This window comes from Perca flavescens, chromosome 9 (genome assembly GCF_004354835.1).
Source record: "Perca flavescens isolate YP-PL-M2 chromosome 9, PFLA_1.0, whole genome shotgun sequence".
NCBI lineage: Eukaryota > Metazoa > Chordata > Actinopteri > Perciformes > Percidae > Perca > Perca flavescens.
Window position 1 is genome coordinate 37,420,125 of NC_041339.1, and position 27,064 is coordinate 37,447,188.

Genomic DNA, 27,064 nt, shown 5'->3' on the forward strand with positions numbered 1-27,064 from the left:
TAGGGGCGATGCCTCAAAACCCAGAATATATCGGGGCGTGATATTTAAATGACGATTGTTTCCAGCCGCCGCATTTATCAATGTACGACTATTCTTACGCTCGGATTGGTGTGATACGAACTTTTCATGAATCCCACGTGAAGCCTGTCGTAAGATGATTTCTGCGTTCATATCTGCGCTGGTTTCTACGTTAGGTTGATAAATGAGGGCCAGTGTCTCCATTTAAAGCCAAATAAAGATTAATTCACAACTTATTTATTATATCAACCTTTATTATTCTTCACACCAGTAGTGTAGGCAGAGAAGAGACTCTGGGTGTGATTTAGAAAAACTGTCTGTGCCATATTTATTGTCAGGTTAATGTCCACCTCTACAAATATATGTCAATAGGCCGACATATTAACTCTCCACTCTGCTTCAAATGGAGGAGGTTACATTTTAAAATTGCAAGTTAACAACAGCAGCCCAAGCTTAGAAAAACATTTCATATTACGACTATAAAACATAATTTTTAGGAGTGCCAGCAGCCACTCTTCTCTGAATCCCCCTGAAGATTTCTGTCACCAAGAGAAAACTTTGGTCCAGAGCCAAAAGTCCTCCAGCCTTAAAAAAAGCCACGCTGCATTCAGCAGAATTATTTTCTCTTTTGATTATTGTTCTAAAGTAACGATGACATGAGGCTGTACAAAGGTCAAAGAGATTTAAAGGATGTGACCAATGACCAAGCAGGATTTCTTTAAACAACAGCTCAATGTTGACTCAGAAATCTTTCTCAGTTGGTTTTCTGATGTTCTGATTCTGCATCTTGTTTGTCCATCAGTGAAGTTCTGTCTCCATCTAGTGGCTGAAACTAAGAACAGCACTCTGCTCTTTACTGGACTCAATCACTTTCAGAGTCAAAGTCCACTTATTAAAAACAGACTTTAACAGCTTTTCATTTCAAAGAGACAATGTGTACCAGTCAGTGATTGTAGAGATCCATCCCAACTCTCCACAGTTTGGTTCTTCACATTAATCTCAGCTCTCTGGAAAGGACTGGATCCACCTCACAGAGAGCAGAGATCAGAACTGAGCTGGCCCAACTTCCTTTTCTTCTCACCGTGTCCATCACGTCTCGGGCTTTGTCTGCTCGGCCTGTTCTGACTGACTGCATTTCACCATCAGTTATAACACCACGCTCAAGGAGTTGATCCAGAAGCTGGTTCAGAACTGGATCAGACACTCGCTCTACAAACTGTCTCCGAACTAGCAACAGCCTGTCTTCTGGGGGATCACTGTCCTCTGCTGGGAAGCTGTCCTCTGCTGGGTCATTTCTCTGTGGATTTGGCCCAGTTGGACCTGGAAGATAACCAGGGGAAAATACGGTTAGTTTTTGTTGTTCTTTAAGAAGTAACCAGAAACCAAAAGACATTTATAGTTCATATTTGACGGTTTTGTGATGGTTTAATCTGATTGACTAATCTGTGGATAATCTTTCTACCTAGATGGAGACCTTGTTTTGAAACAGCCAATCAGATCTTTCAGAGAGTAATGAGCTTAACGTTGTCTCACAAGCAGAACAGCTACAGATGCTGAACAACAACCCACATTAGCTTCACGCTAAAGTCTCCTTCTGATCTAACTTACAAACATGAACAGTTCAGGGGTCTCATTTATAAACGTGGCGTACGCACAAAACGGGGCTGAAAATGTGCGTACGCCACTTCCCACGCAAAGGTTGTTTTATAAAAACTAACTTGACTTGGAGAATGTCGTCCTCCACGCAAACTCTGACCCGTGCGTACGCACATTTTGGAGACTAAATAGGAATTGGTGACGCAGATGGTGAGGTGGTGAACTGAAGTCGGACTGCAGAGAGTAAATTATTTTTAACCCTCAGAGCACAACGGCATCGTCCACGACATCACACGGCACCGCCGATAAATATTTATATTATTTAACGAAAGTTTTATCGATTTTCTTACCGTTTTTTCCAGCGGAAAGCTAACGAGCTAGCCATCACAGCGGTGTCTTTGGTGTCTTTGTAGCCTGTCTTTGAAGGTTTTCTATCCAGCCTGGAACTTGTGCCTCTTTTCGGAGTTGTTCAGCAATAAATCCAAACGCTTACATCCAAGATTTATCCACTTGATGTCCGTAATTTATCTCGTTTTCTGTCATTTTTGGCGCTAGCTTTTAGCCGATTTCAACTGCTAATAGCTAAGAAGCTAGGCATCACGGGGGGCGTCTTTGGTGTCTTTGTAGCCTTTACAGAAGGTTATATATCCAGTCTGGAACTCGTGCGTCTTTTCGGAGTTGTTCAGCAATAAATCCAAACGCTTACATCCAAGATTTATCGATGTCCGTAATTTATCACGTTTTCGGTCGTCTGTGCTACAGGGGGCTGCCGTCTAGCATAAATCTCCCATGATGCTTTGCAAGTGTGTTTACGTTTTTCAGGTCCGTCACACAAAGTGGAAAGGTGAGTTCACTGACCGCAGGAAATCCGAAAACCGAGCAAGAACAAACAGTAAAGTGAAAAAGAGAGATAATGGCGTCACTGTTTAGATATTTGGGATACATTTGGGCCTTTTTCTGAAGAAATGTAAATAGTTTGTCATTTATATGAGTTATAACGTTCATTATGTTTATTTTTGCACTGGATGACTCCAAATATATAGGAGAACTGTTTTAGACAACACAAATTCTTGTGTACCATTTTTCTGTGTGTGATATCAATACATTTGACATTATTATTTTGATTACTGGCAAAAGCGTCTGGACTTTTTTTGAAAAAATGTATATATTTTGTCAACTTATAAGTTATAATGTTTATTTCTTCACAGTTTGACACCCAAGACATATGGGAACTGATTTAGACAGGAGATTAGCTTAGCTTTTATTGTTCTGTGTGTGATATCAATAAATTATCTGTGAGATTCATTTTCCGTTTTATTTATTTATTTGTTTTTAAGGTCATACAACCATTTTTTACATTCAATTGACCTCACTACAGCACAAATATTCTAAAAGCCCAGTTTTTCCTGAAAAAAATGATGTACATTGATTGACTGTGGACAACAGGGTTGATGTTTTACAAGCTTTTTTAGAAAATAAAACCAGATGGAAAAGTAATTGTAAAAATGGCCTTAGGTTCCTGTACTCGTAATATTTTCTAGTATTGATGCCTCATTCACATTCTTTCACTCCATATCATCTAGGTTACCATGAAGATGCAATCCAGCAGTGTTATTTGCGCTTGTACAGAGTCATAATTGTTCCATAAACACCTCAACTCAAATCTTAAATAAAAAAGAGACTTCAAGGCCCATGATGATGACTGGCTAATATGCCAATTTAGATTCCCTAAAGCTGAGCTCTTGGATCTATGTACTGAATTGGGTCCAGTAGAGAAGGCAACGCGCCGGAACCGGGCCATCCCGGTCCAAATACAGGTCCTCGCCACTCTGGGGGAAACCGGCTGTTTCCAGAGGGAAATGTCAGACAGATAAGTGTTTTTTTTTTTAAATAAATATTATATGTAATCTTCAACTTTCACTAAGGCTTGTTTGGATACAATATATAGTTCTGTTGAATCTTATTATATACGTCTGATATATTGAAGCTGTCCCCGAGTGCCGTAATGCCTGCCGTTTTGGACGTATTATTAATAAATGTAGTCTATAGATCAGGTATCCCTACACTGTACAAGAACATGTCGAATTATATTTCAATTCAATTATAATTCAATTTGCAACAATTCCTGAACGTCTGAGAATTTTTTTGCTTTTTCTTCGCCAGTCATCATGATTCGGTGTAACAACTGCTAGTGTTATTCATATACTGATCAGCATTCACGAGGTGCTTTACATTGACTATTTATGGTTAAAAATGGGCGTGTACAGGGCGGGATAAGAGGCTGATCCACGTACACACACTTGTAGGTAATTTCTGATTTATAAAGGGAACGTTGCTTACAGGTGTGCGTACACACGGTTTTATAAATCTGACTTTTTTTCGGCGTACGCCATTTTGGGCTTTTGGGCGTACGTACACTTATAGTAAGGATCCTACGCACAGTTTTATAAATGAGACCCCTGAACCTTAGCTTGTTGAACGAGCCACCAAACAAACATTCAGGACCAAATTGGGGCACATAAAATATCTTCCTTCCTCCTGGTTTGTTAATGTTTTTCACAGTTACATTATGTGATTTGAGCGGTCAAGTCACCATTTGTATATTATTATTATTATTATTATTATTATTATTATTATTATTATTATTATTATACATTATATATTAATGAAGATTCTTTTACGGGATTTTTCCGCTGCCACCGGAAGATCCGCCGGATGTCCGTCTCCTTCCTCTGTCTCTGTGTTGGCGTTCTAACCTCCGGCTGATTTGTGAGGACTATGGTTAACTGCTCCTCAGATCTCTGCAGGGTAAATCCAGACAGCTAGCTAGACTATCTGTCCAATCTGAGTTTTCTGCTGCACGACTAAAACTACTTTTGAATGTCCACATGTTCCACCAAAACAAGTTCCTTCCTGAGGCTCTTTTGCAGATGCACCGTGGCTCCGTCTGGAGCTTAGCCCCGCCCAAGACGATTGTGATTGGTTTAAAGAAATGACAAAAGCTTAAATAATGAAGGAGATGTGAAGGTCTCTGAATGCATATCAGAGCTATACATACAGTATCTATTCTTTTGTATCACTGCGGTCTAAACTGGGACATCAGGTGGAGAGATGCTGCAGGAGGGTGAAACCTTTACCTTTCAGACGCACGTCACACTTCAGGACTTCTCTCCTGCCTCGTTCCTGGAACATCAAGGTCACGTTCTCTGGGATCGTCTCCAGGAGAACTTGAAATGTTGGATGGTAATTGGGTCCATACCTTAAGCGAAATGGTGCACTCTGAAAACCAGAAGCACCGTGTCATTTTCAAATCCGTTAAAAATGTTTATCTGGCTGAGGGTGGTTATGTTTTCAACATGCAGCCAACATGATAATTGTGTTTAGCAACAGTAGAAGTGACTTAACTCACCTCAGGCTGTATTCTGTGGACCTCAGGGTCACAGTGGACACTGTAACTTTGACCAAAGCTGACATCACAGTAGGAAGGGATCTGGATGTGCTCAGCATCTTGGTATTGCATTTTAACCTTCAGTAAAAGGACACTTTTATTAGTTTAGTTTATGCTCAGATAGTCAAGTCCATTTAAAAAAACTAATGTTGAACAAAGTGATTTACAGAGTAAAAACACAACATACATTAAGAAAAGCGTTAATCCTGTTTTCATCGTGTTTTCATTTGGAAGGCTGGTTGACTCCTGCCAACAATCACCACATAGTGGCTAATTAACTAGCCTGAGGTAAATGCTAGCTATCAGTACTGCAGCTTCACCAAGATGAAGAAAAATACAACTATATGGTACAAACATTCACCAAGATGTGGCCAATAGACATCTAAGGTTTACTCGACAAACTGAACAGTTTTGCCACATATTTGGTGCTTGGCGAGTCTAAACTTCGGACCCTGTTGAAATTAAGTCCACAAAACATTCTAACTAAAGTGTTGTATTGTATTTCTTTAAAAGGGAGAGTATAGTATTTATTGGCAATGACTGTAATAAATCAACCTGATCTCACAGAATTCCGTAAATTAACACAGCCCCTTAACTCAAAATCTGTGGCAGTTTCACGGAATTGCCAAAAATTCTGTGATGGGCCCACGGAAAAATTCTGTGAAATCAACACGGCCCCTTAAGGAGCTTGCACACTGCTCCAACAAATGCAAACAAATGCGAACAAACGCCAACAAAAACCAACAGTTGGGTCAGTGTGGGGTGGCCGTCTGTGTTTGTTGGCGTTTGTTGGATGGAGTTGTTAGAGTTTGACATGTCCAGTCTGGTCTGGTGGAGTTGTAGAATGTCAGACCAATGTAGGCCATAGGACACTCAGACCACCTCTCATGGGCCCTCATTTATGAAACGTGCGTACGACCTAAAACAGGCGTACGACGGGCGTACGCCGATTCCTACGCAAAGCTCGGCATTTATCAATTTGGACGTGAGCGTAGGCTGCGATCAAATCTCACGTCTGGTCTGAACTCGTGTACGCAAGTTTCTGAGTCAGTGTGGACTTGCGGTGCAGCATATAATCAGTTTAACAGGAGAAGGAGAAGTCATCAGTTGATCACTTATCAGCAATGGCAGATCTGGCTCTTTTAGAAGACCTCTATGCGCCGGTCTGCAACATTGTTTTAGCCTGGGGGGTTCTGCACAACATCGCACAGGAAGACACGGTGCCATAAATGTAGCGATGGAGCCAGATGACCCGATGCCCAGAGAGCAGTGTCCAGAACAGACACCAACTGGGGGCTATATGAAGGAGACAGGATATTATTCCTCACTTTTAAAAGGTAGCCTATAGTGTTATGTTTGGCAATGATATTCAATACAGGAAACATGACGATGCACAACCTTTTTATTTATTCTTCAGGTTTTTGTTTCTCTTTCAAGTGAATGATTTATTTCTGCCATTGACCAAGTTATTTTGGCTTGTTTGGGGGGGGAGGACACGCGCTCCCTCAGCTATTGCCTCGTTCCGACGAACACGAGTAAAATAAAAGACACTGCATAAACTCCGCTACCGTGTGTTTATTTAATTATAGGTACACCTACATGTAGGCCTAAGAGATTACAATAGAAGCCTGTATATTACTATTAGGACTATAGAAAATGTGTCAAGGATGTATAAATTAAATAAACTTCAGCTGGAGTCCGATTTACTACGGCAACACTGTTGACCACATCAGTGATCTCTTTTCATTCCGCATTCTTTCTCCAGCCTTTAATACCAGTTTTCAGGCTGCCAAATAGTCCACACGTTAGTGCAAATGAACCGGAGATATCAGGGTTTCAATCTCCACCTCGGAAAAGTTCCGCTTCTCAGCCGGATTACGTCTCGCCATGTCGTAAATTGTAGGGGCGAGGCCTCAAAACCCAGAATATATCGGGGCGTGATATTTAAATGACGATTGTTTCCAGCCGCCGCATTTATCAATGTACGACTATTCTTACGCTCGGATTGGTGTGATACGAACTTTTCATGAATCCCACGTGAAGCCTGTCGTAAGATGATTTCTGCGCTCATATCTGCGCTGGTTTCTACGTTAGGTTGATAAATGAGGGCCATGGTTTCTACTGCCATCTACTCATCAAACGTGTGAAACCAACAGTAAGGACGGTCAAAGTGTGGCCTGATGGAGCTGATTCTGCACTTCAGCAGCATTTTGAAAATACTGACTGGAGAGTGCTCGCATCTCAAGCCACCCATGACTCCCACACGGACATTGACTCATATGCCTCCTCCATTCTTGATTGTATAAACTCTCACATCAATAGTGTCACCACCCTCAAACGGATTACCACTTTCCCTAATCAGAAGCCATGGATGAACAGTGAGATCAGACTGCTGAAGTCATGGGACATTGCATTCAGATCAGGTGATGCTCAAGCCTATAACTCATCCAGGGCTAACCTGAATAGGGGGATCAAATAAGCCAAGTACAACCACAAGCTAAGGATTGAGGGTCACTTCAAGAACAACTCTGACCGCCGACGCATGTGGCAAGGCATCCAGGCCATCACTGACTACAAAGCTACCCACTCCACCCCCCCTGTTACTGACACCTCCTTGCCTGATGAGGTGAACCACTTCTTTTGTTGCTTTGATAGGGACAACAAAGAGGTGGCCATCAAGGCTGTGGTCTCTGCAAATCACCAGCCCCTCACACTCTCCACCACAGACGTGTGCATGGCACTAACCTCAGTCTGTTAGGTTAGATAATCACACCTCCTCAACCATCACCCTGAACACCGGCTTACCACAGGGATGTGTGCTGAGCCCTCTCCTTTACTCCCTCTTCACCTACGACTGCACACCTGTACATGGCTCTAACACCATTGTAAAGTTTGCAGACGACACTACGGTGATTGGTCTCATCAGCAACAACGATGAGACGGCCTACAGGGAGGAGGTACAGCACCTATCCTCGTAGTTTCACTGACAACAACCTGGCTCTCAACACCAAGAAGACCAAAGAGCTCATTGTGGACTTCAGGAAGTCTGAAGCTGGCACACACATCCCCATCTTCATCAATGGGACAGAGGTGGAGCGTGTCAGCAGCTTCAAGTTTCTGGGTGTGAGAGGTCCTCACATCTCTGAGACACTCAACACCTTTATCCTGATCAAGAAGGCTCACCAGCGTCTCTTCTTTCTGAGGAGACTCAAGAAAGTCCACCTGTCTCCTCAGATGAACTCCTGGTGAACTTCTACCGCTGCACCATCAAGAGCATCCTCACTAAATGTGTCACAGTTTGGAAGCTGGATCGAGACCATCCATGTCCGTAAGACATGCAGCATCATCAAAGACTGTTCTCACCCCAACCACACTCCGTCCTGGAGGCATTACATTACATTACATGTCATTTAGCTGACGCTTTTATCCAAAGCGACTTACAATTGCTCTATATGTCAGAGGTCGCACGCCTCTGGAGCAACAAGGGGTTAAGTGTCTTGCTCAGGGACACATTGGCTGATGTATCACAGTGGGAATCGAACCCGGATCTCCCACACCAAAGGCACGTGTCATATCCACTGCGCCATCACCACCCCTAGGCGTCTCAGATCTCTCCGCACCCGCACCAGCAGGTTCAGAGGAAGCTTTTTTCCTGCGGCTGTCACCCTACTGAACTCTAACTCTGCATCCCGGTGATAATTAACCTACTAAGCCACCCCCCCTCACTGAACAATTTGCAATACCCTACCCCACCCATACTGTTCTATTTATTTATTTACAGATGTACATACTGTAATTATACCTATACATAGCCATGTTCTACTGCTCTTCATACTAATCACCCCGCAAATACATATTCTTAATATTCTTATGTTACCACACTGCACATATCGTCTATATGGTTCATTCAGTATATCCATATTTATTCGGTTTTTCTTACCATATATTCTGTTAACACAATGCATATAGCTATATTATTCTTACTACTAGTATAATGTCACTGCTACCACATTGCGCATATCTGTACATGTTGTTCATACATTGTTCATATTACATAGCTATATTTATTCTGCTCTTATTACACTGCAATATATTTATTGTCCTGCCTATGCACCACCTGTCTTTACTTTGTATATTACATTGCACTTTTCTGCTTTTTTTGCACTTCTGGTTGGACGCATACTGAATTTTGCTGTCTTTTTACTTGTACACTGCACAATGACCATAAAGTTAAATCTAATCAAAAAAATTTTTTCCAACAAACGGCAACATTCTAACAGCTCGACATGCTGTTTAAATGGGTGGTTTTTCTGGCAATTAATGGAGTAACCATAGTGAGTAATTCCTCAAAACTTTGAGGAGCAAAACGGGCAAAATTCGCAAAAGCTGGAGTATCTTTTGAGTATCTTCTGAGCGAAGTTCTTGACACAGGTTAGGACAGACACCCTGTTTTGGATGTCGCAATATCCAAGGTTTTCACCACAGTCTCCTCCTGGTTCGTCTTGATTGCTGTCTCTTCTGTACATTGTTAGATGCTTTAGAGGCCAGGTAGACCATCACTACTTTGGCCACATTCAACGAGGTCTCCACTTCATCCATGTTTTATTAAACCAAAACTCAAATAAGAAAATGTAGGACTAGGTGAAAAAAGTCAGTCTTGTCTGTTGCTGTCTGTGCAGTGTGGACTGGCAGTTGGTTTCATTAACATTCCTATGACTACCAACTGACAATTGCCAACAGCTTCCAACTTTAGGATGTTGGAGTTTGTTGATATTTGTTGGAACTCATTTCAGTTAAGGAAAAGGTCGTGGGTGGGCTTACGTTTCTATGACACGCGGGACAACAACGTGATGGTTGGATTTAGGAAAAGAAGAATGGGACGGTTTAGTAAAAGAAGAAAGCAACGATTGGGTTTAGGAAACATAACACGCGGAACACGTCTCCTGGGTAAAAGTCCTGTGTTGTTTGACCCATCCGCCCTCCCAACCAACTTCCCTACACGGATTTTCTGGCTTTCATACTACTAGCTACAATAGTTACTCGTAATGCTATGTCATATTCTCATTGACTTTACATTGGCATTGTTTTCCGTGGTGGCCACACAGAATTTTCACACATTCCGGGACACCACCACATAATGCGGTGTTAACAGTATGTGATCATTTCATGGAATTATGTGAGACCAGGCTGAACAAAGTCTAAGAAGTTAATTTTAATCTTCCTACAAACTCCTCAGAAATCATCCATCCAAGCTAGTTTTTTTTCATTTCATTTTTAAATATTGAAGTTTACATAAAGTATTGAGGTATTTAACTCTGGACTCATTTAGGCCACTATTTACGCTTCATGGTGGAAGTATCATGAATGACAAAAAGATCTACACGAGAGATGTAGAAAAATAAAGAGATCAATCTGAAGATGTACAGATTGATTTTTACCCCAGCATGAGGAAGATACAAAAGTAAAGAGTTGAGGCAGATGGTGAGCACATATGTCATACAGCTTTACCTCATTCAAAGGGATGTTGCCAGGTAGCAGTAAAACATTGAGTACTGGACCAGCAATGCTCAAAGATCGGAGGAACAGCAGAACTTGGGCCTCTATTGGCGGTGAGATGTTCACAAATCTTTTAACGAAATCCCAGATCAGGCCAAAGGCAGAGAGGTGAGGGACCTTCACCACCACATGAGTGTCTGTAATCTCCAGCGGCTCCAAGATGCTCATCCCATCATCAGTGATGTGGACGACAGACAACAGGCCATCAAATAGCAGCGCTGGGAAAGAAAAGCACTGTTAAATTTTTGTTTTATTGATAAAAGGTTAATCTACTGTTAATTTAGTTCTACTTGAGTTCAGAGACTTACAATTAATCCATAGTCATTAACTCTGGAGCACCCCAAGGATGTGCAAGTTCACCTCTATCCTGTACCTTATTATTTTTTTTTATTTTCCTGTTCCATATGTGATCTGTCTGGATGAGTGTGGTAAGTCTTGCAAATTAACTCCACTACTCCTTTAATTTAAATACTACACATGAATACACATCTTTGCAGTAGTATTAATTCATTCTTTAACATTGAAGACAGTAATGTCTTTACCCTCCTTTGTTTCACAGTGTGGAAGGTGGAGCTGACAGACTGCTCCATCCTCTGAACACTTGATGTCAAACAGCGGCCCTGCAGCCATCCTGCCAGCTGATTGGAGGAGGCTCTCATCCCATTGGACAGTGTTGTACAGAAGCTCCGCCTCCTGAGTTGTAACAAACACCAGTCCAGTCAAAGCACACTGGAACACACCTGGACCAGGACACCTGAACCTGTTGAACACAGAAGGGCCAATCACAAACAAGCTCTCCCTCTGTGGGTCAAACCGTGCAGATGCTCTGCGTTTTTATTCATCTTGTATGTCAACTTTTACACATTTCAGTCTTCCTTCCTTTATCAGGCATTGTGAACGTCTAACAAAAAACAGTTTGTCAGAATTCACCCAGGTTCTAATATACATTGTGAGCAACATATTTGGGGCTAAAGTCAGGCTTAATCTGCCCAGCAACACAAACAAATAACAAATGTGATCACTGCATTGCTCAAAAAACTGGGGGTCAAACTGACTTATTGGAAAAGAGTGTGAAGCAGCAGCTGCAGGAGTAATAAGTGTATGAGCTTTAAAAGTAAAGTGAAAGCACTGAAAGCAGTTGAAGTGACAGGTGAAGTGTGTGTGGAGAGGTTTCTGAAGCTGTTAGAATGTCTGAAATGCAGTTCTGATGGATTATACTGATGCACTAAAAAGAGGTAAACTCAACTGAGAAGGCTGAACATTAGATTACAGTGTAACTGCTGAAAGGAGTTGACTCAGTTTAAGGTTGAAGTATTCTGCATTGTATGATTGGGTTACCTGTAGGAAGTCTTTCCAGACTCAGTCAGCAGCTCAGGTGTGAAATGCAACATTTCCTGAAATAATAAAAAGAACAAAAAGAGTTGATGAGAATAGAATAGACGTTAACTGTCATTGTGCAGCAGAACCATACAATGACATTTACTTGCGCAAACTCTAAAACAATACTCACTTTCATATACACACTCACACAATAGATAAAATATAAAAACATTATCAAGGCATCCAATATTGCATTGAGTTCCATTTCATAAAATCCCTTTCTAAAAAGTGCAACTGTGCTGACTGGGAGGTGGGGGGCATGATTGTTCAGTTCTGTGATGGCCCTGGGGATAAAACTGTTCTGCAGCCTGGAAGAGTATGCTCTAAAAGCCTGATACCGCCTGCCAGATGGAAGCAGGGAGAAGAGATGGTTTGAAGGGTGGGTCTCATCCTGCAGAATATTGTGCGCTCGGCGGAGGCAGCAGCTCTTAAAGATGTCGTCCAGTGGGGGCAGGGGAAGTCCAATGGTTTTTTCAGCAGATCTTATAATTTGATTTAGGGATTTCCTGTCCTTCCCTGTGCAGTTGGCATACCATGCAGTCATACAGTATGTTATGACACTCTCAATAGAACAGTGGTAGAAGATCTTAAGCAGCTCAGCAGACAGATTGCTCCTCTTAAGTATTCGTAAAAAGTACAGCCGCTGTTGCGGCTTTTTGACCATGGCGGTTGTGTTTATTTCCCATTTTAGGTCCTCTATGATCCTCAAGAACTTAAAACAGAAGACCTTTTCCACTTCCTCACCATTCATGATGAGGGGTCGGTGGTCCTCCTTACACCTTCTGAAGTCAACTATAATCTCCTTTGTTTTTTTTTTACATTCAGGGTCAGATTGTTGTCTTTGCACCATCCTGTCAGTCTGTCAACTTCATCTCTGTAGGCGTTCTCGTTGCTGTTAGAGATTTCTCCCACCACAGTTGTGTCATCTGTGAATTTTATCATTGTATTCGAGGGGTGGGTGGAGAAGCAATCATACGTGTAGATGGAATAGAGCAACGGGCTCAACACGCAGCCTTGCGGTGCTCCAATGCTGAGGGACAGGCTCGAGGATTGGTGTGGGCCCAGGATTGGTGTGGGCCCAGTCTCACTGTCTGTGGTCGATCCGTCAGGAAATCCTTGATCCACATACACAGGCTGCTGCTGAGGCCCAGGTCAAGGAGTTTTGTGACCAGCTGGTTAGGAATGATGGTATTAAATGCTGAGCTGTAATATATGAAGAGCAGTCTCACATATGTCTTCCCCTTGTCAAGGTGTGTCAGCGCTTTATGGAAGGCTGTAACAATAGCATCCTGTGTGGACCTGTTTTCCCTGTAGGCATACTGATGCTGGTCCAGGTTAAGGGGGAGGGCAGATTTAAGTCTGTAGTCGTTCAGAGTGCTAATGTGGCTTTGCTTGGGCACTGGAATGATGGTTGCTGTTTTAAAGCAGGTCGGTACAGTCGCTGTGGCCAAAGACATATTGAAGATGTTTGCAAAGACATCTGCAAGCTGGTAGGCGCATTCTCTGAGTACTCTTCCTGGAATCGCAGGTTGAACGTCCCTCGGCCTTCCTAGTGTTCACAGACCTAAAGGTGCATCTCACTTCTTCTGCTGTTACCTTACGTGTGAGGTCTGTGTCAACAACGCTGGAATCAGGGATAGTGACAGGTGATCAGACTGGCCCAGGTGTGCAAGGGGGGAGGCTTTGTATCCCTTTTTAATATTGGAGTATACACAGTCCAGTATGTTATTCCCTCGTGTTGAACACTTGACATGCTGATCAAAGCTGGGTAGCACAGTTTTAAGATTAACATGATTAAAAATCACCAGCCACGATAAAAATGCCCTCTGGGTAATTGTTTTGCTGTTTGTCTATAGCTGCTAGTACATGGCCAAGTGCTAGATTTGCATTGGCGTCTGGTGGAATGTAGACACGGCTCTTACCAGAGTCCTCTGTTCTGTCCCTTCAATGTAGTGAGAGACCTGCTAGCTCAACTGCTGCATCCGGGATCCCCGGGTGTAGCCAGCTTTCAGTGATAATTATCACAGAGCTATCTCGTATGGTTGACCGGCTTGATATATCCAGGTGTAGTTCGTCCATCTTATTCCCAAGGGAGCGGGCATTCGCGACGAAAAGGCTAGGCGGTGGTGGTCTGCTGGGAGCCCTCTTTAACCTAGCCAAGGCACCTGACCTGCAGCCCCGCTTTTGTTTACAATCCCTCCTCCGTCTCCGGCGCTTGGCGCTCGGTGAAGCAATCCATGGTGACACCGGTGCTCTGGCTATTCCCGGTGGAATGCTGTGCGAGTGTTGGAAGTCACTTGTTATAGGAGCTTCGCACGTTCTCCCGATATACAATAATTCCTCTCTGTTGTAGAAGATATTTGGTGTACTCCGACTTAACAACTTAACAACAAAGAATAATACAAACAGCAGCCACATCCAGCATTGTTTTAGGTAGCAATGAGCTGCTGCGACTATGTGCGCCGCCATCTTTTTCCTTCCAGAAACTGGCCACCCAACTCTCACAGTTCTGTTTAGGTAACAGGATCCTCACTGCTTCACTTTATACTCTACATGCACTATTTACTCTGTATCCATCACTTCACTTTCTGTCAGAATGACTAAATAATTATTATTAGGTGAAACAATTCTGCACAAATTTAGCCTGCGGGACTCTGTTTGACAGCAGTTAGTGGTTTCAAAGATGAGGAAGAAGAAATGAGGAGAAGATAGAAGTAAAGGAATACTAAACCCTGGAGGGCGTAAAACTGAGGAACCCCCAGTCTGATCACTGACAAATTAATAAAAATGTTAAAGTGAAACACTGACATTTGTATCTGGAGCATCTCCACACACAAGCTGCTGCTGCTGCTGCTTCAAACTCTCTGGATCATCAGGAGACAGCTGGTCCTCTCTTCTTTCCTCAGACACATCAAGGTTTGTCTTTGACGTAGACGGAGCTGGGGGAGAGAAGAACACACAGCAGATGTCAAACTTACTTTTGGAAATCCTGGTGACCCACATTAATAAACCACGTCACGTTAACCAAATCCAAAGTGGGTCGTTATAAAGTGAAGACTGAGTTTATACAATAACATTTACACAGAAATGAAATTCAAGACAGAGAAGAACAAAGCAACAGATCTGCTGTGGTTACTGGGATTAACCAGCGCCTTAAAGCACGCAGCAGCTAATCTTCCATTTATTCTCCAGCTTTAACAGAGTTATTATATTTCTTTGAGATATTTACTCACCTCCTTCATGTCTGTCAGGTGTAGCCCTGTATACTCTGTCATCCACCCTGAAGTGATAAACATGAATAAAGCAATTATCTTATGAGGATGATTAAACTAAATCCTCATCAGATGAACCTTTAACACTGAAGAAACTTCAATTTATTTTAACACTACAGTAAAAGTACCATGTTTAGCAGAAAATGTGTACTTCTGTTTTTCTCCACTCTGTGAAGTTAAGTTAGAGAGAAATCTAGCTGTCTTTAGCCATGGTATGTGCCTCTGTAGCAGCATGAAGTATTTCACTATTTTTAGACACCTTTACTCTACTTTACTCTTTTAAAGACAGCCTTAAATTACCTTGAATTAGGTCGGGGTATCTGTGCATTTCCGGTACCCGAAAAATTCACACATAGCTAACTTTGTAATTTTAGACGTGGGGGAAACGTTCTGGGGTTTCATCTGCACATACACTGACTGACGGCTCATACCAACAACAGGAGAGGGGAGGGGCCATGATATTCTACGCTGCACACTGGCAGGGACAAGGATTCCTGACCCACACTTTCTGCCTGTGACGACTAACAAAAACTGCTCATACCACAGATATGGTGTGACGGAAAATTTTAGTGGTTTTTAAACGTCGGCTTTTTCATACATTGGTACACCTTAAAACTGCTAACCGCCTCATATCTAGTCTAAAACTGTTAAAATACATTTGAATGTTCCATCTACTTTCAAATGATACATGATAAATATGTGAATATGGAGTATGTAATAAAAAATATTCAGACAACACAAATGACAGAAGGACCGTAAAGTATCAGCTGTGATTACTGGACTTTAGCAGAGCTTCTGCTCTGTGTGAAGACCACATGGTTACTAAATGTAATGCTGGTTCTATGAAATAAGAACCAGTGCTTTACTTCAGTCAGACTGATCTCAGAGCTGTGACAAAGATGAACCGATCAGTTGTTTAGTGTTGAAATTAGAGAACAAACACTTAGAGATCAGATTTGATGGTTGGACAGTTTGATGTCTCTATACATGTTGTGATGCTGTCAGCTGTAATCCAGATTTAATTCCTGCAGACATGAACACAACAACCACAGTCGTCTTCACATCAACTCAATCGCATGATCACAACAAGCTTCTGGCTCATCTGATTTACTGACTGTCCTTTTTCTCCTCTCAAAGCTCCCCTGAGAAGGATGGAGGTTTATAGGAAATACTGGATGTTTGCTTTGATAGTAACTGTGTTTAGTTCAATACTGCTGAGACCAGGATGGAATGGCTCCAACCCTCTACTTACTCCAGAGTCTCCAGTCTACAGTTTGGACTCTCCACAATATCACACAGCAGCTTCACATCTGAATCCTGCAGCCCGTTGTTACTCAGGTCCAGCTGTCTCAGATGGGAAGGGTTGGACTTCAGAGCTGAGGCCAGAGAAGCATAGCTGATTTCTGACAAACTGCAGTACTCCAATCTGAATAAAGATTAAATGACGATAATAGAAATCCATTTAAAATTCAATCAATAACATATTGATCATTTTATCTCAAATATCTATGATCAGACATTATTTGTGAAAACACTTTGGAATTAACAAAAACCAAAGAAACATTTCTACTTCAGCAAGTAAATCTTTTCCATTTAAAACAAATATTACTTCAGAAGATATTCTATATACAATATCTCTGTGCCAGAGTAGCAGTGCTTCGGCTGTAGCCTACTTATACCCAATATAGTCCCATGTCAGTATCTGACTAGGAAATCATCTAGTCTTAATCTGCTTTGCAATTTTTACTCGTTGTGAATACACAGGCCACAAGCTAACGACAACAAAGGATTCAATTCATTACGCTAAGCCAAGCTAGCCACGGCGTTGCCGGACTAAGACAATGCATGCACTGAGAAAAAAATGCATTTGCCCACCTATATAAATAGAGAGGAGACGGTAAATAACCCTATTTCAACAAATGGTGGCGTATTCCTTTAACAAACAAGTTACTTCTGATTGCAGACTAACTTTAGTACAAGAGTAATGAAAATATGAACAAAAACAACATGTATTACTTCATGGATTAAGGTATGACTAACTCCAACACTCTTACACCAGAGTCTCCAGTCTACAGTGTGGACTCTCCAGAAAACCACACAGCAGCTTCACTCCTGAGTCTCGCAGCCCGTTGTTACTCAGGTCCAGCTCTCTCAGATGGGAGGGGTTGGACGTTAGAGCTGAGGCCAGAGAAGCACAGCCGATCTCTGACAAACTGCAGTACTCCAATCTGAATAAAGAACAAATGACGATGAAGAATTTAAACAGCTAAATTTGGAAATAGGCTTTGGTCTCTTTGTTATCATCTTTGTGTTTGTGTGTCTGTGTGTGAGTGTGTGGGTGTCTCTATGTGTCTGTGTGTTTTTCTGTGTGTGTGTGTCTGTCTGTGTGTGTGTGTGAGTGTGTATATGTGTATGTTTGTCTGTGGGTTTGTTTCTGTGTGTGTGTGTGGGGGGGTCTGTGTGTGTGTTTTTGTGTGTGTGTGTGTGTTCCGAAGGATCAATATCTATGATCAGACGTTATTTGCGAAAACACTTTGAAATTAACAGAAACCAAAGAAAAATTCTACTTCAGCAAGTAACTTTTCAAGTAACAGCAACTTTATCCATTTAAAGCCATACAAGAGGATCTTCTCAGAATCAGAAATCAGAAAGGGTATTTATTGCCAAGTACGTTTTTTAACACATACAAGGAATTTGTTTTGGTGTTGTTGGTGCACATCACACATTCTCGAAATGTAATATTAAACAATATAAGTTTAGGTATAAACAATATAAGTATAAGTATATGTACACAGTATGTATTAAATTAAAAATAAAGATAGAAATAAAATAAAATAAATAAATAAATAAAGAGCAAAGAGCATTACAGCAGAGAGAAAACAGTGGGATGAAGAGCCAGGTGGAGAGTCAGGGTGTTTTCCGGGCCTTGTTAATGAGACTAGTGGCGGAGGGGAAAAAGCTGTTCATGTGGCGTGAGGTTTTGGTCCTGATGGACCTCAGCCTCCTGCCAGAGGGGAGTGGCTCAAAGAGTTTGTGTCCGGGGTGGGAGGGGTCAGCCACAATCTTTCCAGCACGCTTCAGAGTCCTGGTGGCTTAAAGGTCCTGGAGCGGGGGCAGATTGCAGCCAATCACCTTCTCTGCAGACCGAATGACACGCTGCAGTCTGCCCTTGTCCTTGGCTGTGGCAGCAGCGTACCAGATGGTGATGGAGGATGTGAGGATGGACTCAATGATGGCTGTGTAGAAGTGCACCATCATTGTCTTTGGCAGGTTGAATTTCTTCAGCTGTTGCAGGAAGTACATCCTCTGTTGTGCTTTCTTGACGAGGGAGCTGATGTTCAGCTCCCACTTGAGGTCTTGGGAGATGGTAGTTCCCAGGAAGTGGAAAGACTCCACAGTGTCAATTGTGGAGCTACAGAGGGTGATGGGGGCAGGTGGGGCTGGGTTCTTCCTGAAGTCCACAACCATCTCCACTGTCTTTAGAGCGTTGAGATCTAGATTGTTTTGGTTGCACCACTTTACCAGGTGGTCAGCCTCCAACCTGTAGGCGGACCTTCCATCAGAGATGAGTCCGATGAGGGAGGTGTCGTCCGCGAACTTCAGAAGCTTGACGGACTTGTGACTGGAGGTGCAGCTGTTGGTGTACAGGGAGAAGAGCAGAGGCGAAAGAAGACAGCCCTGAGGGGATCCGGTGCTGATGGTCTGTGAGTTGGAGACGTGTTTCCCCAGCTTGACATGCTGCTTCCTGTCAGACAGGAAGTCAGTGATCCACCTGCAGGTGGAGCCAGGCACACCAAGCTGGGAGAGTTTCTCCTGGAGCAGAGCCGGGATGATGGTGTTGAAGGCAGAGCTGAAGTCCAAAAACAGGATCCTGGCGTAGGTTCCTGCAGAGTCCAGGTGCCGGAGGATGTAGTGTAGGGCCAGGTTTAATGCATCATCTACAGACCTGTTTGCTCTGTAGGCAAACTGCAGGGGGTCCAGGAGGGGGTCGGTGATGGCTTTGAGGTGTGAAAGCACAAGGCGCTCAAAGGACTTCATAACCACAGAGGTCAGGGCGACGGGTCTGAAGTCATTATGTCCTGTGGTCCTTGGCTTCTTGGGGACAGGGATGATAGTTGAGGTCTTGAAACAGGCTGGCACGTGACATGTCTCCAGTGAGGTGTTCAAAATGTCTGAACACTGGAGACAGCTGATCAGCGCAGTGCTTCTATATACAGATTTGATCATTTACCAACAATTATAAACAATCCCTAACTTTGACAACTAAGAGTGGACATTTTCTACAGTTTCTTTAACAAACAAGTCTTTTGTGTTTGCAGACTAAATTTACAATAAGAAACATGACAATATGAACAAAAACAACATTTACAACTTAATGGATTTAGTTATGTTTGTACATAAATTAGATTCAGTTGTTAATTAATCAGACCTGGGACCAGGGAAGCACAGCTGATATCTGACAAACTGCAGTTCCACAATCTGAATAAAGAGTAAATGATGTAACTTTAGAAGACAATCCTCCTGTTTGAAATAATCAAAATCAATAATCTGTTCAGAGATGAAGAAGGTTCTGACATCTCTTTGTGACAGGACAACACATTCTCACTCCCATCACGTCAGAAAGAGACGCTTGGTCAGGTGCCTTTGGCATTTGTTATTGACTCAAAAAGTCTCTTTTAGAGTCATATTTAGACACACTTGGCAGGGACCCTTGGCGTCACTATTTGAAGCCCTGGGTCGGGATTCACGTTGAACTAACATGGGGCACAAGAGTGGGAAAGTTAGGTTTAGGAAAAGATCATGGGGGAGGTTACAAAATGTGTGTTTCAGGTACAAGAACAAATCTAACAGATCTAACAGCGCCGCTGTCAAGCTGCTGCTCTGCCGTGTACGTTCCATACAGACACTAACAGGGGATTTTTGGGTCAGTATCTGAGATTCTGACCAAGTGTCAGTATTTTACGAGTTGGGAGTGAGAACGAGTTGGACAGGAAGCATCATACACATGTTAAAAGTGTTGTTGGTCACAGATCACAAACATCTAAACATACTTTAAACACCTGCATTTGGAAATAAGCCTCACTCTCTCTCTCTGTGGTCATGTATGGGAGTTTTAAAGTGTCTGTGACAGAGAGACTTTAGTCATTATAAATCTATAAGTTCTGTAAAATACAGTGTTTTGAAGGTTTTATGTAAAAAAAACTTCTTGAAACGGCCTTGGACTTATTTAAGATCTTTTAATTATGTATAGATGTCTCTTTCATGTGTCTCAGTTTGAGTTCAGACTAAATTTTTTCAAACTTTTCAGACGGACACTTTAAAGTTGTTGGGATTGGTGCTCAGAGAAACCCAAAAAACAAGTGAACTGAAGGGAATTTAAAACTTGAAGAAATTGCCCAAAAATAGCATGGATGCATGAATGTGCTTAACATGTACATTTATGATCACTTTGATTGAACTTTGGTTGTTTTCCATCCATCCATCCATCTTCGTCCGCTTATCCGGTGTCGGGTCGCGGGGGGAGCAGCTCCAGCAGGGGACCCCAAACTTCCCTTTCCCGAGCAACATTAAGTGTAACACAAAGTGATCCGTTTCATCCTGAAAACTCCGCTTTTTCAAAAACCAACATGGCTCAGTTCAAAATTTTGTTTCAAAACAAAACTCGTCATCTCTCGTCATGATTCGACATGGGATGATTTACAACCACTATACTTATTAGTACTAGTACTTATTTATTAAATTTTAAAGCATTTGATTTTCTTTGAAGGGTTTCTAAACAGTATCCTGACTAAACTTTGACATAAACCAGTCTGTGATCCACTCAACATCCTCTGATCTTAACTATTAGTCAAAATAATTCACAATTTCAGATTTTTAAAGATAGACCATGATTATTTGTTTTAAAAGCGTTACATATGTGACAAAAACCTTCAAAAGCAAAGGAAAAAACGGCCAAAAGCAATAAGGAAAATAGCACAACGAAAAGGTTTATTTTCAATTTTGAGCCCGAAGGACAACAAGTTCATGGCAGATGGGAAGACAACACAAGGGTTAATAAACACAAGTCTTCTGGGACTGCAGACTAAATGTAGTACAAGAAACATGAAACTATGAACAAAAGAACATTTATAACTTCATAGAAGTAAGTTATGTTTGTACATTAATTAGTTTCAGTTGTTAATTAAACATATTAGATCTATCATAGTAACAGAGTCAGTGAACTGACCTCAGAGTCTCCAGTCTACAGTGTGGACTTTCCAGAAAACCACACAGCAGCTTTACTCCTGAATCCTGCAGCTTGTTGTAACTCAGGTCCAGCTCTCTCAGATGGGAGGGGTTGGACTTTAGAGCTGAGACCAGAGAAGCAAATCTGATCTCTGACAAACCGCAGTTCTCCAATCTATATAAAGAATAAATGGCGATGATAAAAATCAATTTCTAATTCAATCAATGCTATACTGATACTTGGCTGAAGGACACTGCCCAAACGTACTTATTTTACGAGTTCGGAATGAAACCGGTTGGATTGTGTGTCTGTGTGTGGTGTGTGTGTGTGTGTCTGTATGTGTGTCTGTCTCCGTGTGTGTGTGTGTGTTTCTCTGTGTGTGAGTTTGTGTGCGTTTCTCTATTTGTGTTTGTGCTTCTGTGTGTGTGTGTGTGTGTGTGTGTGTGTGGGGGTCTGTATCTGTGTGTTTCGTTATGTGTGTGCGTTTCTCTGTGTGTGTTTGTGTTTCTGTGCGTGTGTGTGTGTGTCTGTGTGTGTATGTGTGTCTGTGTGTATGTGTGTGCCTGTGCCTGTGTGTTTGTGTGTGTTTTCTGAATGATCAATATCTATGATCAGACATTTGTTGTGAAAACACTTTGAAATTAATAGAAACCAAAGAAATATTTCTACTTCAGCAAGTATACTTTATCCATTTAAAACCAATATTAATTCAGAGGATCTTCTGTATACAGATGTGACAATGTGACATTCAAAACCAATTATAAACATTAATTTACTAACAACTAACAGTGGACATTTTCTAGAGTTTCGTTAACAATTAAGTATTTTGTGACTGCAGACTACATTTACTACATTCAGAGGTGTCAAGTAACAAATTGCAAATACTTCGTTACCTTACTTAAGTAGAAACTTTGGGTATCTATACTTTACTGGAGTAATTACAGTTGAAACCAGATATTTACATACACTTCAAAAACATTTATTTCTTTACTGTCATACATTAAATCAGAGTAAACTTTTTCTGTTTTAGATCAATACATATTTTGCATTCGTTAAATGTCAGAATCGAGCGAGGGAGAATTTTTATGTATATTTTTTATCACTTTCATCAAAGTCAGAAGTATACATACACTTCCTTAGTATTTGGTAGAATTGCCCCGAAACTGTTTCACTTGGGCCAAACGTTTTGGGTATCCTTCCACAAGCTTTCTACAATAGTTTGCTGGAATTTTGGCCCACTCCTCTTGACAGAACTGGTGTAACTGGGTCAGGTTTGTAGGCCTTCTTGCTCGCACTCGCCTTTTCAGTGCCACCCACAAATGTTCTATGGGATTAAGATCAGGGCTTTGTGATGGCCACTCCAATACCTTGACTTTGTTGTCCTTAAGCCACTTCGTAACTAATTTCGAGGTATGCTTGGGGTCATTGTCCATTTGGAAGACCCATTTGCGCCCATGCTTTAACTTCCTGGCTGATGTCTTCAGATGTTGCTTCAATATATCCACAAAATTTTCTTTTCTCATAATGCCATCTATTTTGTGAAGTCCCTTCTGCAGCAAAGCAGCCCCACAACATTATACTACCACCCCCATACTTCACAGTTGGGATGGTGTTCTGAGGCTTCAAAGCTTTGCCCTTTTTCCTCCAAATATACCCTTTATCATTATGGCCGAACGGTTCAATTTTTTTTTTGGTCAGACCACAGGACATCTCCAGAAATTAAGATTTTTGTCCCCATGTGCAGTTGCAAACTGTAGTCTGGCTTTTTATGGTGGTTTTGAAGTAATATCTTTCTTCTCCCAGAGTAACCTTTTAGCTCATGGTGGTACAGGACTCGTTTTACTGTGGATAATGACACTGTCCTACCAGTTTCAGCTCGCATCTTCACAAGGTCTTTTGCTGTTGTCCTGGGATTGATTCACATTTCGCACCAAAAAACGTTCCTCTCTGGGACTCAGAATCCGTCTCCTACCTGAGCGGTAAGATGGTTGTACATTCCCATGTTTTATATAGTTGCGTATTATTGTCTGAACAGATGAAAGTGGGACCTTCAGGCATCTGGAAATTGCACCTAAGGATGAGCCACACTTCTGCAGGTCCACAATTCCTTTCCTGATGTCTTGGTTGATTTCTCTTGATTTTCCCATGATGTCAAAAAAAGAGGCTCTGTGTTTGAGGTTTACCTTTATATGCGTCCACAGTTCTGTCAAGAGGAGTGGGCCAAAATTCCAGCAAACTATTGTAGAAAGCTTGAGGAAGGAAACCCAAAACGTTTGGCCCAAGTGAAACAGTTTCAGGGGAAATTCTACCAAATACTAAGGAAGTGTATGTATACTTCTGACTTTAATGAAAGTGATAAAAAAAATACATAAAAATTCTCCCTCGCTCGATTATGACATTTAACAAATGCAAACAATATGTTAATATGTATTGATCTAAAACAGAAAAAGTTTACTCTGATTAAATGTATGACAGTAAAGAAATAAATGGTTGTGTGTTTGTTTTTTTAAGTGTATGTAAATATCTGGTTTCAACTGTATTTTACAGCAGACTTTTTACTTCTACTCCTTACATTTTCACGCAATTATCTGTACTTTCTACTCCTTACATTTTAAAAATAGCCTTGTTACTCCTATTTCAGTTCGGCTTGTTTTCATTGAGCTCGTCATCATTCAAAAACACACACACAAAAAAAACTATCCAAATCCCGCCATCCGGAGAGAGTGAATTTGATTGTGGTTGGATGAGAAGTATAAACATATACCATTCCGACACCCTATTTGTTTGTACGCGATCCATCGCACCGGCACAGACCCCGTGCTTATACGGCACCGGTGCTTTAACGGCCGTTATCTACCGGTGCCGTTATCTACCGGTTATTTAGGTGCCACTTCGGCCCTGTTTACACATACATGGTTATTTTGAAAACCGGAGACATTTCCCTTCGTTTGTGCCCTTCGTTTACACGCAAACGGAGAATTCGCCTCTGAAAACGAGTCTTTCTAAAAACTCCGGCCAGAGTGGATATTTTTGAGATCTTTGCACATTTGCACGTAAACTGAGACCAACGGAGGTTTAGAAAGCCGAGAGAGACAAAGAGGAAGTGATTTGTTGCTGTTGTTGCTATTTTCAGGATTCTGATTGGCTAACGTGGACATGAGCTTCTCGTGACACCGCCACCTACAGGTTTGGTGTGCTCTTGACGGCATTAACGGCATATATACACGGGTACATGTAAACAAAAACTTTTCTGAAAACTGACAGCTGTGCACAATGTTATTTTTTAAAACAGTGAGGTTGAAATGTCCGTTTATGAAAATAGCCGGCCACGTGTTAACGTAGCATTAACAGCCTGCATTTCTCTCTGATGCCCCGAAAACGGACGTTACTAGTTAATGGGACACTAATGAACACTACAGTTGGCAGCAGGTAACGTTAGCCTACTGTTAGCTAGCAGCTGGAGTAAACATGGTTACAATGCTGACAGCTAAATGGTGTAAAAGTGTGTCTGTATTTCACTGAAGAGAACTATAACACCAGACTGTAGCTGCTGTTGTCTGAAAAACACAAAAGAGATGTGTCACCTTTTGCAGCCCTTCTGAGTTTGCAGGTATATTTTAATATAACATTATTATAGTCATTATGGCCTTTAGAAAAAATGTTTTTGTGGAAGTGGGGTTTTGTCCCCACGTTTTGGGGTTAAGCTTTTGTCCTTAATGGCATTTTTTCCCCCTTACATAAGGGGTCTTCAATGTTTTTTAAGCCAAGGACCCCTTAACTTAAAGTGAGATGTAGCAGTGACCCCCTACTACATATTGTATGAAATTAAGTTGCATATTAAACTGGTCCTAAAATGACTGTAAGGGCAACCTAAAGCCTTCTTGCATACCTTTTTTTCATAAGCTATTAAAATATTAATTGTTGGCATGATTTTATACATCATATTTTAATGTTACATACGTGGCACAGTAACTGTATCTGTGGGCTGATATCTTAGTGACTACCTTACCTATAGGCCAGTAAGCCTATCATCAGTGGGAATTTATATTTGCTGAAAATATGTTGGAATTATGTTAAGGCATTTTAACTTTTTTTTTTTTTAAAGACTCAAAAATTTACAATAATTTGGAGGCCCCCCTGCAATGACTCTGAGGACCCCCTGTTGAAGATCTCTGCCTTACATTACTTTTATACTTTAAGTAGTTTTGAAACCAGTACTTTTACACTTTTACTTAAGTAAAAAGCTTGAGTTGATACTTCAACTTCTACAAAAGTGTTTAATACTTCTACTTGAGTAATGAATGTGAATACTTTTGACACCTCTGACTACATTAAACTTGTTATTGATGCAAAAAGTCTCCTTTAGCGTCATATTTAGACACGCTTGGCAGGGAACCTTGGCTTCACTATTTGAAGCTCTTGGCCGAGACGTACGTTTAACTGATGTGTGGCACAAGAACGGAACAGTTAGGTTTAAGATCATGGGTGACAAAGCGTCAGTATTTTACGAGTTGGGAGTGAGAACAGGTTGGACAGGAAGCATCACGCTTAAAGTGTTAAAGTGTCCCTGGTCAAAGATCATACATGACTAAACATACTTTAAACATCTGTATTTGGGAATATCACATATTTCACGTTTCTCAGTTGAGTTTAGACTGTCTGTGACAGAGAGGCTTCAGTTATTATAAATCTATAAGTTCTGTAAATATGGTGTTATGAGTGATTTGTATAGAAAGACCTTCTTGAAAAGGCATATGCCTTCTTGAGGATCTTTTAATATATATATATATATATATATATATATATATATATATATATATATATATATATATATATATATATATATAGTTGTTTCTCTCTCATGTGTCTAATTTTGAGTTCAGACTAAATTTGTTCAAACCGTTCAGTAACAAAGTCAGTGAACTGACCTTAGAGTCTCCAGTCTACATTGTGGACTCTCCAGAAAACCACACAGCAGCTTCAGTCCTGAATCCTGCAGCTTGTTGTCTTTCAGGTCCAGCTGTCTCAGATGGGAGGGGTTGGACTTCAGAGCTGAGGCCAGAGAAGCACAGCTGATATCTGACAACCTGCAGCCTGACAGTCTGAATAAAGAATAAATGAAGATGATAAAAATCAATTTCTAATTCAATCAATACTATAGTGATCCGCAGCATGAAGCTGCATTTGGAAATATCCTTTGGTCTCTCGGTGTTCATCTATATGACTGTGTGTGTCTGTGTTTGTTTGTGTGTGTGTGTGTATGTCTCTGTGTGTGTGTGTGTGTGTCTGTTTGTGTATGTGTGTATGTTCTGAATGATCAATATCTATGATCAGACATTATTTGTGAAAACACTTTGAAATTAAAAGAAACCAAAGAAATATTTCTACTTCAGCAATTAAACGTTATCCATTTTAAACCAATTAGTCAGTTAGTTCAGAAGATCTCCTATATACAGATGTGACCATTTACCAACAATTATAAACATTAATTTACTTTAACAACAGCTAATATCTGACAAAATGCAGTTCCACTGCAGTTCTATCAATAATAATAATGTTCATAGATGA

The 27,064-nt window shown here is 41.3% G+C and overlaps 1 protein-coding gene across 2 annotated transcripts in view; it reads right to left on the reverse strand.

Moving 5' to 3' along the window:
* Positions 1-249: 249 nt before the first annotated feature.
* LOC114561482 (NACHT, LRR and PYD domains-containing protein 12-like) overlaps positions 250-27,064 on the reverse strand; it is a 96,409-nt gene continuing 69,594 nt past the window's right edge. For both annotated transcript variants that reach the window (XM_028587526.1, XM_028587525.1), the window contains exons 6-17: positions 26,425-26,598; positions 21,497-21,670; positions 17,325-17,498; positions 16,523-16,696; positions 15,232-15,278; positions 14,807-14,937; positions 11,957-12,012; positions 11,161-11,378; positions 10,571-10,836; positions 5,024-5,140; positions 4,752-4,893; positions 250-1,338 (exon numbers count right to left, since the gene is read on the reverse strand). In XM_028587526.1, coding sequence (XP_028443327.1) covers positions 1,007-1,338; positions 4,752-4,893; positions 5,024-5,140; positions 10,571-10,836; positions 11,161-11,378; positions 11,957-12,012; positions 14,807-14,937; positions 15,232-15,278; positions 16,523-16,696; positions 17,325-17,498; positions 21,497-21,670; positions 26,425-26,598 — 2,005 coding nt within the window. In that variant the 3' untranslated portion in view covers positions 250-1,006. The remainder of the gene's footprint in view (positions 1,339-4,751; positions 4,894-5,023; positions 5,141-10,570; positions 10,837-11,160; positions 11,379-11,956; positions 12,013-14,806; positions 14,938-15,231; positions 15,279-16,522; positions 16,697-17,324; positions 17,499-21,496; positions 21,671-26,424; positions 26,599-27,064) is intronic.